This window comes from Nanorana parkeri, unplaced genomic scaffold, assembly GCF_000935625.1.
Source record: "Nanorana parkeri isolate BGI_ZX_2015 unplaced genomic scaffold, ASM93562v1 scaffold163, whole genome shotgun sequence".
Taxonomy (NCBI): Eukaryota; Metazoa; Chordata; class Amphibia; order Anura; family Dicroglossidae; genus Nanorana; species Nanorana parkeri.
In genome coordinates, this window is record NW_017306431.1 from 1049830 (window position 1) to 1062972 (window position 13143).

A 13143-nucleotide genomic window follows, 5' to 3' on the forward strand; every position below is an offset into this window, starting at 1 on the left:
TTCTGTAAATGTGAATATCCTCAGTTTTAACATTTCCCCCACTTTTCCATCCTTTACTCCTATTTACAGAATGGTGGGATCTACTTACTTTCCAATCTCAGAGGCTGCGACAGTGACCGGCTCTATTTTGATGGCTGTGCCATGATATCCATCAACGGCGACATTGTAGTGCAAGGCGCTCAGTTTTCTCTACAGAATGTGGTAAGGTCATTTCGTTTACAGTTAACAATCTATTGATATGTAATTATGTGAAAACCTGAAGCAAATAAAGCGGCTCCAGTTAGAACAGAAGTGGTGAGCCGCATGTAACGGATGTTGAAAAATGACAATGTTAACATACTTCAGACTATGACACATAAACCCCGGACAGGACCTCTCCTTGCTCTCTACATTATGACCTGCTACAATATATATATATATATATATATATATATATACACACACTGTATACATCATTATTATTAATAAAGCCCAACTGGACTTTCAGGGGAGGTGCTCTATATAAATTCAGTATGCAGCAGAAAGGAATAAGTGTTCAATGTCTTGTTTTTTGTCCCTGTAAAGCAATATCAGGGAAAGCAGGAAATACTCCGTGCTGCACAAAAGAAGGACCTCTGCTCTCTGTGTAACAGCAACAATCTTATGGCACTCAGCAGAGGTCCAACGCGTCCCCTGCGGAATCAGGCCTGTAGCTCTGCAGTCAGCAGAGATGGCGAGCTTTGCTGAATGGAGAGGAGTAGCTTTGACAATAAGAAGGTGCATTGGACCACCTATAATACAAAGAGCAACGGTTGTTCTCGGCAGCCTAGTGCAGGGTAGAGGATTTTCTACTCTCGCTTGTGGCCCTTCACAAATAGAGGGAACAGTAAGACAATGAACAGATCATTTTCCCGCATTATGAATTCTAAAAGTTCAGTAGGGCTTTAACTTAGGTCCTGACCACCTCAGTTCACATAGGCAAGCAATATCTAAATAAAAAAGCGCACATATTGCCTTATTTTTGTCCATCAGTCTAGCTAAAAAAATAGTAAGATACAACAAATGTCTTATTAAACAGTTTCAATTTGGTTTTTCTTTTGACAGGAGGTCGTCACAGCCACATTAGACTTGGAAGATGTCCGTAGCTACAGAGCCCACATGTCCTCACGGTGTATATCGGTAAGAAAATAGTTTTCAAGCAGCATTTGTTTTTTGAGTAGGAATCTACTCATTCACTCACTGAAACTCTACAGCTGATGGTAAGTTTATCAATTAAAATGAAGTACACATACCACCTCCCAAATGGCATACAATCTTTGGGGGTGGTATGTGAAGTTTTCGCATTAAAGGGAACTTATTAGGATAGAAATATTGGCACTGCCATGGCCAACTAATTTTTGAGGATGCGAGCTCTGGAATTGCTGTCCTCGTGTTTGCTTTGCTTTTTAAAGTGGACCTTCTACAAGAATGAAATGTATGCTTAGATGACAGCCCTTTACCACCTGTATTAAAAAGAAGGTGCATAGGCAGTGCAAAGAAGGGGAAAAAAAGAAACATTTGGAAACAAAAATGCATACACCAATCTCCGAAGATGACGATGTTGTAGTGAAGCTCCATCATTATTTTGTGCAGGCCAGCAGAGTGACCCCGTTTCACAGAGTGCATGTGGACTTTTCCCTCTCCTCATTTGATGATGTATATACTCCCACATCTGAGCCAATCCAATGGAAGTACCACAGCCCTGAGGAGGAAATAAGGTATTAAAAGATCAGATGAATTGTTCCCCTTGTTCTAAACTGATGAAATGGAATGTGTCTGCCTACTATGGGTTGCTTCCCATTGCTGCTCTTGTCACTGCCTTGTTAAAATGAATGAGTAAGACAAGTTTAGTGTTCTGGAGCACCTTGAGACAAAGCAGAGAGCACCTTTTGGAAAATTAGTGGTTTCTCTTCCTTCCAGCCCTTGACCCTTGACGGTGCCTTCTGCACATGGTCAAAAAGTATCTCAAGTTTGGCACTCTACCCCCAGTCCACTGCCATCCCCCACCCCCCTCCCCAGTCAGTTCCATGGGTGTGCATGGTCCTCTTTCCCTTTCCCCCGGACTGGCCAATTACTAATGCATAGAGTGGTGCTGAAATTAGGACATCAGCACCGCTCTCTGCACCAGCACGGTGTGAAAAAAGAGTGGGGCAATGACGTTCTACATTCACAGGGGAGTTCTCAGTCTTCTGGGTTGATGGACGTTGGGCTTTCCTCAACCCGGAGGTCTTGTGACGAATAAAAGGTACTGCCAGAAACCGCTCCAGATTGATGGTGAATATTGCAGACTGAGCTGCTTATTCTTTTAATGCACCCTGGGGACATTTTGCAAAAATTAAAGTTTATCCCGGAGTTGAGCTTTAAACATGGCCAAGCCAAGAGTGAGTTTTGTGTTTTGGTGTACCATTAATCTTGATGTTGGGACCTGACAGAAGCATTTTACTTTATCTAACAGTTAAAATTATATATTGCCAAGAGCTGATATGTTTGTGACAGCTCCCCTTTAGGTAAGCCCTGCAACATTAGCAGCCTTACTCCGTGGATGGACAGCACCAATGTCAGCAGGTGGGCTGCACAGCATCTGTATAGTAATTTGGGTTTCAAACCAGCTTTATTACATGAAGGACAGCCAACAAACATGGGTAGCAATTCCACAAATAGATAGATAGATAGATTAGATAAGGATCGATCTATCTATCTGGCACTATGCATGTCAAGAGTTCTGACTTTCTAATCTGCATGCTTGTTCTCGGTCTGTCTCAGAACATGTTAAAGCCGGAGACAGCCAGGTGACTGGCATTCTTTTAGAAAAAGGTGAGCACTGGCAGACCCCGTATTTCCCAGTACAGGCTTTTTTATTTTATTGTTTTTTAAACAAAGTTTGCATTAGAGCTCAGAGTGTAATACGTCTCTCTTTCTGCTTTTCAGCCTTGGGCCGGCCTGTTGGCTTTGGGACTATTTAAGACGCAGTAAACAAGTAAGCATTTTTCCCATTATGTCATAAAACACTATCTATGGTTTCGTTGGCATGTATAAAGCATTTGTATAAATTTGTCTTTCTTTATGTTTCCTGCGGTATTTACCGCTGGAGACATTCACCTCTCGTATGCTGCCGACACAGGGTGGCTTTTACAGTTCTAAGCACACACACAGGGAAAATAAAAAATAATGCCAATTCCCATCACATAAGTGAGCTTGGGGCGGTGACTACTTTACAACACACACCGGGACTTTGGGGAACAAAAGTAGCCACCCTCCAGAAGGAAGGACAGTGTCAGCACCAATTCAGAGATGATTGGAGGATCTACAGCCGAGTGATACACAAATAAGATCAATTTTTGTTAATAGTTAAGGTACTGGAATGCATTTTTAAGATTCAACCACTGAGTTTGACCTCAAGGACCATGAGCTTGGAGCTCTGCCTAATATCCATCTTGTGACTCCACTGTTTATTATGATCTCCGTTCCCGTTATATAAGAACAGCAAAACGTTTCCCAGCACGCTCACCAGCCGGCATGCAAAAAAACTTGTCTGACCACTAAGGTTAAAAACAGAGGTTTTAGATACACGTCTTCTGCAGGATATGTAAAAGCCGCACAGCTGAGCCAAGGCCCCCTGTGTAGTGCGGTCCTAACTCTAACCTATGAGAGTCTCCATCTTGGAGCACATGTAGCAAAAGATAAAATTGAGTGCAGGTTTGCCAGGAGGCAGCCCAACCCCCTTAAAGGCACAGGGACACACAAGGGACCCCACACATCACAACGGCAGCTGAGACCCCCAAGGTGCCTTGGCGAGGCAGTGCGGCTTGCACATATTCTGCAGAAGACGTGTATCTAAAACCTCTGTTTTTAACCTTAGCGGGTAGACAAGGTTTTTTGCATGCTGGCTGGTGAGTGTGCTGGGAAACTTTTTGCTGTTTTACTGTATAAAGCCCTTCCATGTGCACCTTGCTTTAAAGCTGGTGATAAGTTGATGAGTGCATTTGCCATTTGTTTTACTCGTTATATAAGAACATCTCCTAATATCTGTCTATGGCTGTTTCAGGGAGGGTTCCTTCTTCCTCTGAGTGGAGGGGTGGACAGCTCTGCTGTCGCCTGTATCGTGTACTCTATGTGCCGCCTCGTATGCCAGGCTGTGGATATGGGAAGTAAGTGCACCTATCAAATCCTCAAATTAATAAAACACAACTTTACTAGTACAAGAACAAAGTATATTGCCAAGAAAAATCACATCATACTTGTATTTTTCTTCTTCTAGATGAGGAAGTGCTGCGTGATGTACGTCAAATAGTTGGCGATGAATCCTACATGACTACAACTCCCAACGAGCTCTGCAACCGACTGTTGACCACTTGCTACATGGCTACTGAGAACTCTTCCTTTGAGACTCGAGAAAGAGCCAGCATGCTGTCACAGCAAATAGGCAGGTACCTGAGACGGGCAGAACACATAACGGCAGCCATATACTTAGCAATTGTTGACCTTTAGAGGCACAAGTGATCACGAACAAGCATTTAAAGTGGAACTCCAAAATGTAGTTTTACTTGTGCTCTGTAGAAAGAGGTTACATGTAATGATGGTAATCGTAGGTCTGGACCGCTGTTTCGTTGATGCCGGAACGTAGAGCCAGCACAGTACATCCGGCTCTATCAGGGCAGCTCTCATACCGTAAAGGGATCAAGTTATTTACTCGCCCCTCCTCTCCCCTTGTCCATTCACAGAACGCCTAGTATTATTAGACCAGAATACAAGACGAGGCGTTTTGTGAATGGACAAGGGAGAGGTAAGGAAGGGTAAATGTCAGGATCCCTTATCTGTCGTAGCTGCAGTTTTCATCCCCACAGCAAAGGCTGTACTTTATGTCATCAATGAAACTATGATTTCTAAGCTACACAGCAGCGAATCAGACCTGGGATTACCATCATTAAAGGAGAAGTAAAATATACTCTTCCTAATACTTGCAGCTCTCACCAGTGGCCTCACCCGGGTATCACCATTGCAGGGGTGACACCAAGTTGACTGACAGTCATTTTGGTGTCACCCCCACTAAAAAGTCGGGCACTCGGTCATGGACCAAGAGCCGGAGAGTGTCAGGAGAGAGGAGGGGACCCGGCGGTATACTTCATCCCGCTGGGTGAACGTTTCCTCCTCTCTCTGCGGCATCCATAACCAAGATGGCCGCCGGCAGGTGTCAATCAGATGATCGCGCATGTGCGAGGTGACGACACGACGGGGTGTCACCCGGTCTTGAGACCGGGTGACACCTGGCCTCGGGAAGCCCCTGGCTTTCACACACCAGCAATATATACGGAGAGCTGAGCGATCATAAAACCTCTAATCGCTCAGCTTCCGATCTCCTCCCTGCAGAGAGGAGTGACTGTCAGTCTCCGCAGGGATTCCCCTCTCTGTATATGCTGACTTTGCATCCTGGCGCTACATAAGTATATATACTACTGTAACCAAAAAGAGAAGTAAAGCCAAAAAAAGTTTTGGCTGTACCTCTGTTTTAGAGGTAACTTGTTGATATAGAACAAAATGTTGTTTTTTTTCCCCTGGAGTTCTGCTTTAATTAAAACATGAAACGATGCAGCGCACACAATGTTGTGCCATGCTTTGCAATAGAAAAAAAAAGCAATGAAAAGTGTGCAACGGTTATAAATGTCACAAATAAAAATGATCATGTAATCGATCTGTATCACCATTGGTTCTCTGGCACACACAAATATTTGAGTGATTAACAATATTACAGTAAATTATGGTTTAATTGAGCGGAGCCTAAATCAATCAAGCCTATCAAATATATATATCAAATATTTTCGTTTTCAGTTATCACCTGACTCCAACCATTGACACCGCTGTGAAGGCTGTTATTGGCATATTTACCTCTGTGACCGGTAAAGTCCCTCAGTTTCGTGCTCATGGTGGAAGTGGAGCGGAGAATTTGGCACTTCAGAATGTCCAGGTAATTTCTGACCTTCTATAGAATCTAAAGCAGTGGTTCTCAACCTGTGTAACCTCGGGACCCACATTTGGTCATTAAGTCGTGACCCAAGTTGCACTGTAATGGAACGCATGGAATTGTGGTACCGCGTTTTCCGATGTGGGCAATCAAACGGTGGGTGGGAGATGCGTTTGGGGGTGCCATTCACATGAATGGCAATGCAATGCACCTCCTACATGATTGTGCGGTAATCGCACGGGACTGTGCGATTAACACACTGTACTAGTGTGAATGGGCCCTCAAAAACACTGACAGACGCACACAACCACAGACACAATTTCACACACTCACAAACATTCTCCCTATCTTCCAGTGTGGGCTGCTGTGCAGTGATGGAGCTCCATCCATATGTGCATTGCTTGTACAGCTCCCTTGCACACCCTGTAGAGGTGCCAGGAGCCAGAATGTTACATCACTCCGGTCCAGGCACCTCTGCAGGACACATGAGGGAGCTATGAGAAATCCACTTATGGATGGAGCTCCATTGTGGCCATAGTCCTAGCCCACTTTACCTCAAGCTGGCACACAGCACCGGGCAGCATATTTTGAATGGCTTCTTGGTGAGAGAACTGACAGTGCTGTGCTAGGGGGAGGCTGAGGAGTGTCCCACCTAGAAAAGTGGAAGGCATGTGGAGACCCACTGAACACAGGGTCGCAACCTACTTTTGAGTCACGACCCACCAGTTGAGGACCAAGGATCTAAAGCATTTAGAGAGGGATCGGCACTGGGTTTTCCATGATTGTGTCATCTCTGAGCCGGCATCTCAATCTGGGAGGTGGATGGTAACTCTGGATCCGGCGTAGGTACCTCGACACTCCAGCTGTGGTGACACTTCAAATCCCATCATGCCTCTGCCTCTGGGAGCCATGCCTGTGGCTGATTGCCTTATGAGACTTGTAGTTTCACAACAGCTGAGGTAGCCTGACCCTGCTCTGGATGATGACTGAACAAAGATGGTGGTGTCCTCTGGTAGGAGCATTGTCAGGGGGAGTACTGTGACCTCTGTGATGCATAATAAATAACTGAAAGTGTAAAGCTGGCTATACACTGCTCGCGTTCTGAATTGGCTAAAATTCGAGCCATTGGTTGCCCTGTCAGCGCCCTACCACTCGACTGAAGTTGAGTTTTCAATTGACTTTTGTTGAAGGAACCGGTCTGAAAATACTTGGCCGAACAGCGCCCAATCCGATGCAGTTGCTGTTTGGGTATTCAGCAGCTACAGGAGCAGCGGCTACTGAATACAATAGCCAGCAGTGGGGATTACCATGGATGAGAAAGTTGATTCGTCTTCCCTTTTTCAGCCTTTTGGGAGAAATCTGAAGTGTGTGTGGCCAGCTTTATACTGAGGCTGGGAATACATGGCTTGAATTATGGCCGTTCAGCCCACAAGAGACAATGAGAAAATCGCAATTCCCCCATTCAGGCTAAACAGTGTGGATGGAGAAACCCCTACTGTGTATATAGGCAGCCGCGGCTGCTAGTCCTGTGGAAGAGTGACTTCATCTGATAGGGTGCAGTTATTGATCAGCTGATCATTTTCCTGTTGGTGACAACGGGGCGTCAAACAGCTCACATTTCGGTCAGTTCAGCAGGAATCGTCCAAAATTCAAGCCGTCTATGGAGGGGGGCTTATTACATAACCTGCATGTGCTAAAGGAGTTGTGAAGTCCCAGCATATCCTCTCCTGTTATAACATCAGCATTGTAATAGGAATACATAGTAGAGATGTTTTTGATAATTCAAATAAAGCTTACTTAATAAAATCCCTTTTATGTAGTGTGCGCTGCCTTCCGTCTGCCCATCACTTTCATTAACTTCCTGTATTCCCAATGTGCTTTGCATCTCTTTCCCTGCTGCTTGATGTGATGCAATCTCCATTTCTCAAGAAGACATGGCCCATCATGCATTGCTTCCAGCAAGCAATGATGATGTTACATTGTTCAGACACAGAGTTGTAGTTCAGAAGGCTCTGTGAGAGCGGTGACACAAGGAAGTTCATATTCTCAGGGCTGAATGACATCGTGTCAGTGTATTGAGGAAGTCCATCCTATGGGCATCTTCCATAAGTAAGTTTACACACTTCTAGATGGATTTGGTTATTAGGAGTGGGATAGGAATGGATGGAATGGGGTAGAGATGGGAATTTATGGTAATTCAATATAGAAATACAGATTTATTTTTGGTTTTTGACCATAGAGACCCTTTATTATGAAAAGATAAATCTGATGCTCAGTTCATTGTTAATGATGATTTCCTGTCCCTCGTATCTACAGGCCAGATTAAGGATGGTGATCGCCTACTTGTTTGCTCAGCTCAGCCTCTGGACTCGAGGATCACCAGGAGGACTTCTGGTTCTCGGATCAGCTAATGTGGATGAAAGGTGAGATTGATCCATAATGTATTCCACTGATAACAACCAAATGTACATTCTGAATTCTGACAAAAGAGAACGTGAGACACAGAAATACAGAATTTTAGCTTCATTATAACTCTGGTCTAATCAGTGACAAAAATCATTGAAGAGGATCTAACACCTCACTGGATGACGTTTAGTGTGTATCATAAACAATTGCCTTTTTGTCAACCATTTTTGCATCTCAGTGATGCTGATCTCCTGCAGCCTCTTTCCGCCACTTCCTGTCTATATGCACTCGCTCCAGTATCAGCTGCATATCATTGATTGGTGAATAATAGAGGACCGTACCTTCACTATGTGTCAGCACAGCCTTTGCAGTCTCAATCAGGGCAGCATGTGGCAGGGTAACAACACAGGGGCATGCTTTGGTTGTCAGCCCATAACAGGAAGTGCCCGAGCAAAGATCTTCATTAGAAGCAGCAGCAAGTCAGATAAAGCCTGCTTAAGTTTCTGGCTGGAGGGTGTGCAGCATCTTCTAGCTCTTTCCTTTCCCAGCTTGACAGTCCCGGGCCCGTCCCTTTCATTCATTGGATTTCAGTTCTTTCATGGAGGCTCAGCATCACATGTGGGTGGCACCTAAGGCGGTCTGCATGCAATTGCAGTCTGCCTAGGAGCACCCATTCCTCCAGACTGACATCCACTCATCAAGGCATTTGGGTATTTGCATAACTCCTCCCAGGTCCCAGCCCACTGCTTGCGTCAGGGTCCAGAGCTCTAGAAAGGAGAACTGAGGCTTGGTGGCGTGATGTTTTCAGGAAGCTATGTACAGTAGCCTGCCAGCCCCTCCCACCAGCCATGATCAAACTGTATTGCAAAGAGAAGCATGACATCAGTTGGTCTATTATTATTATTACATAGTATTTATAGAGCGCCAACAGTTTGCGCAGCGCTTTACAATATGAGGAAGACATTACAATCACAATACAATTTAAGACAATATGGTGAGGAGGGCCCTGCCCCTGGGGCTTACAATCTAAGGGGGAAGTGATACTTGAGGAGGCAGCTGTGTGGAGAAGAATTGTTTGAGAACATAGTACGTAATAAAAATGGACAGGTTCAATTTTAAAATGTCACTAGCATGTTGATATGGGGAAAAAGTAGGAACTTGGAAAATATAAGTAGAATAATACTGCATTTTGGCCACTAGATGTTGCTGAGTAGCCTAGGAAATAAGTATTTTTTCCTATGTTCCTCAGCTCCATCTAGTGGCCAAAATGGAGTATTACATTACATACATTCGATCTGAAAAGACAATATACACTGAGTGACCAGATTATTATGGCCACCCCATCAGTACTTCGTTGGGCCACGAGATGACTCCACAAGATGACTTTGTTGGGCCGCCTCGTGACTCCACGAGATGTAGAAAGGTGATGGGAGGAATCTGACACTGCACTGTTGCCCTTTTGTTGTCTTGTACCAGTCTTGCCACTCTCCGTTCTGCCCTAACATTGACTAGTCGCTGACGGCCACAATTCGCACGTTCAGACCCAGATTTTCGGCTGACAGTCCAGTCTTTAAACACTTTAACAACAGCTGCTCTTAAACATTTAACGAATTCTGCTGTTTTGCTGATACTCGCTCCATGGCTCCGAGCGCCAACAATCATCCCACGTTCAAAGGCTGTTAAATCGCGTTGTTTACCCGTATCTTCAGAAACAAATCACTTCTACTGTCGTGGTAAACAACCTGCTTCCCTATTTATAATGGTCTGGCCCTCTAGCAACTTCAGCGCCAAATTATAGCTAATTTTAGCTAATTTGCCAACAAACGTCAGGTGGTCATAATAAACTGGCCACTCAGCGTATCTAGGTTATTTTCTGCTTCTAATTGCACAGAACGAACATTCAGAAAGATTCATAGGGCGGATAACCCTTGTTTATAAAAATACAGATCCCTAAGATTCACAGCTCTAACCCTCACAGCACTGCGGACCTCCTGATGATGTTTAATGCCCACCTTTCAAAATAATTTGCAAATATTAACTTTCACAAACTGTCATTTTTTTGTATTTTTTATACTGTTTGTGTGAAAGCCTTCGAGGATACCTGACAAAGTATGACTGCTCCAGTGCCGACATAAACCCTATTGGTGGGATCAGTAAAACGGATCTGAGAAGATTCATTGGCTATGCTATTGATACGTTTCAGCTCAGCGCACTGACGAGGTGAGTGAAGATCAATCATCCACCTGAACAAATGTGGTGTGAAACGTTTAAAAGGACAGTCCACCCAAAATTGATCTTGGGAACTGTTTATTACCTGCTAGTTCATATAGAGCTCGTGTCCCTCCTCTGAGTATTCAGCTGTGTATGTGTTCTGAGTGCAGCTGAACTGCTAAAGCTGAAATGACACTTTCTTTGCAGCATAGAAGTAAACTGTGGAATACTCCTCAGACCCCAGCGCTCCACTTGCTGCCTAAATGTAGTAAAAACAAAATACTCGTATGTAATATTTTCTTGATTTTTCCCTTCAATATTTTCCTGAATTCAACATTTATTTATTACAAGTATTTTATATAGCGCCGACAATTTACGCAGCGCTTTACACAGTTCACATCAGTCCCTGCCCTAAAGGAGCTTACAATCTAAAGTCCCTATCTCACATACATACAGGGCCAATTAGCCTACCAGCAGGTCTATGGAGTGTGGGAGGAAACCGGAGTACCCGGAGGAAACCCACGCAAGCACAGGGAGAACACGCAAACTCCTTGTAGATAGTGGCATGGCCAGGATTTGAACCAGGGACCCCCAGTGCTACAAGGCAGAAGCGCTAACCACTACGCCACTGTGCGGCGCAAAATAGAAAATTGTATTCTTTGGTCACTGAATGGACTGAACCTTTCAAACTCACCTTGTATTCTTCATTTGTTTATTTCTAGCATATTGTCCGCCCCACCAACAGCAGAGCTGGAACCGCTCACAGATGGACAAGTATCGCAGACCGATGAGGTAGGACAGTCACTGGTCTCTTATTATACAGTCCCTTGCTTCTTCCTGCTTCCATGCCCTAGTTTATGGTAAACATTTAATTGGATTTCTTTTTTAGGTTTATAAATTTCCTTTTATTTATGGTTGTGAAAACATTAAAATATATATATATATATATATATAAACATGAATGCTGCTGCTAGACTCATCCACCTTACCAACCGCTCAGTGTCTGCAACCCCCCTCTGCCGATCACTGCACTGACTTCAAATCGCTCAAAGGATAGAATTCAAAATATTAATAACGACTTACAAAGCCATCCACAGCTCTGCCCCCGGCTATATCTCTAACCTTGTCTCAAAGTATCACCCTAACCGTCCCCTCCGCTCTTCCAAATACCTCCTGCTTTCCAGGTCCCTCATCAACTCCTCCCATGCTCGCCTCCAGAACTTCTCTCTAGTCTCTCTCCATCCTCTGGTACTCTTTACCCCAACCTGTCCGACTATCTCCCTCTCTCTCATCTCTTCAGGGAAGCCTATCCCACCTCTAACTAACAACTGAACCATCACATTCTCAAACAATACATCCCTACACAGCTACCTCCTCATGTATCACTTGCCCGTCCCTTTTAGATTGTAAGCCCTCAGGGGCCCTCCTTACCATCTTGTCTTGAATTGTATTGCAATTGTAATATCTTCCTTCCTTATATTGTAGAGCGCTGTGCAAACTGTTGGCCCTATATAAATCCTGTATAATGATATATATATATATATCAGTGCAGGACTTTCTTATTATTATGCTATTATTATAATACATGATTTATACAGCGTATTACAATATAAGGAAGACATTACAGTTACAAAACAATTCAAGACAAGATGCTTATAAGTCCTTTCATATAAGAAAGCACGGTATTGCCTGCTTGCTTGTTGGCAGGCTGTGCATAACAAACCAGGTGGTCCCATCTCTGCCAAGAGAAAGAGAGAGTGTGTTACCTGTCCCTTTAAAGCCCAATTGAAGCTTTGTAATTTATTACTATATTGCATATAGGCTGCGTGAGTTGCAATAACTGAGGGCTTCTTTCTTCTTTTTAACAGTCATGTTTGCTAGCAACTTGCTTAACCCTGTGCTGGCAGCTTGCCAAATCCCTGAGCACTGTTATTTGAAGCACAGAGCAGGGGGAATGTCATAGCACTGTGCCCTGGGTTAAGCAGCAGCCTGACTCTCTAGTTTGCTATTTTAATGTTGCAGCAAATAGGACTCTTAAAATGTGAAAAAGAAACCCTCAATTATTACTGCATACACCATATAATAGTGAAATGGTTCAGCATTCCATTGAATTTTTCATGTTAATAGATTTTTTTGACATTCTCTAACCATCATGCTCCCTACAGGAGGATATGGGGATGACATACGATGAGCTCTCTGTCTATGGAAAGCTGAGAAAAGTAGTCAAAACTGGACCGTACAGCATGTTCTGTAAACTGCTGCTCATGTGGAGGGCGATCTCACCTAGACAGGTAAATACAGGGTTTGATGTTCACTTTACAAGATTAAAGGAGAACTATGAGGTGAGTGCTTTTCACTCACCTCATAGTTCTTGCCGACCTGTGACAATGAGACTGTCACAGGTCGGCTCAGTAGATCGGGAGGTGAGCGAACACATAACCGGCGTTCGCTCACCTCTCGATCCTGTCACGGCTCTCTGCCGTGACAGGGGAGGGGCTGGATTTCCCCCTCCCCGATCCGACAGCGCTGACTGGCGGAACGGACGGGGG

The 13143-nt window shown here is 44.2% G+C and overlaps 1 protein-coding gene across 2 annotated transcripts in view; it reads left to right on the top strand.

Annotated features, from left to right (window-relative positions):
• Window positions 1–13143, top strand: part of NADSYN1 (NAD synthetase 1) — a 29488-nt gene that overhangs the window by 10785 nt on the left and 5560 nt on the right. For both annotated transcript variants that reach the window (XM_018554515.1, XM_018554516.1), the window contains 11 exons: window positions 70–201; window positions 1084–1158; window positions 1612–1736; window positions 2947–2995; window positions 4064–4166; window positions 4277–4445; window positions 5845–5980; window positions 8294–8400; window positions 10472–10603; window positions 11317–11386; window positions 12760–12885. In XM_018554515.1, the coding sequence (XP_018410017.1) occupies window positions 70–201; window positions 1084–1158; window positions 1612–1736; window positions 2947–2995; window positions 4064–4166; window positions 4277–4445; window positions 5845–5980; window positions 8294–8400; window positions 10472–10603; window positions 11317–11386; window positions 12760–12885 (1224 nt within the window). The remainder of the gene's footprint in view (window positions 1–69; window positions 202–1083; window positions 1159–1611; window positions 1737–2946; window positions 2996–4063; window positions 4167–4276; window positions 4446–5844; window positions 5981–8293; window positions 8401–10471; window positions 10604–11316; window positions 11387–12759; window positions 12886–13143) is intronic.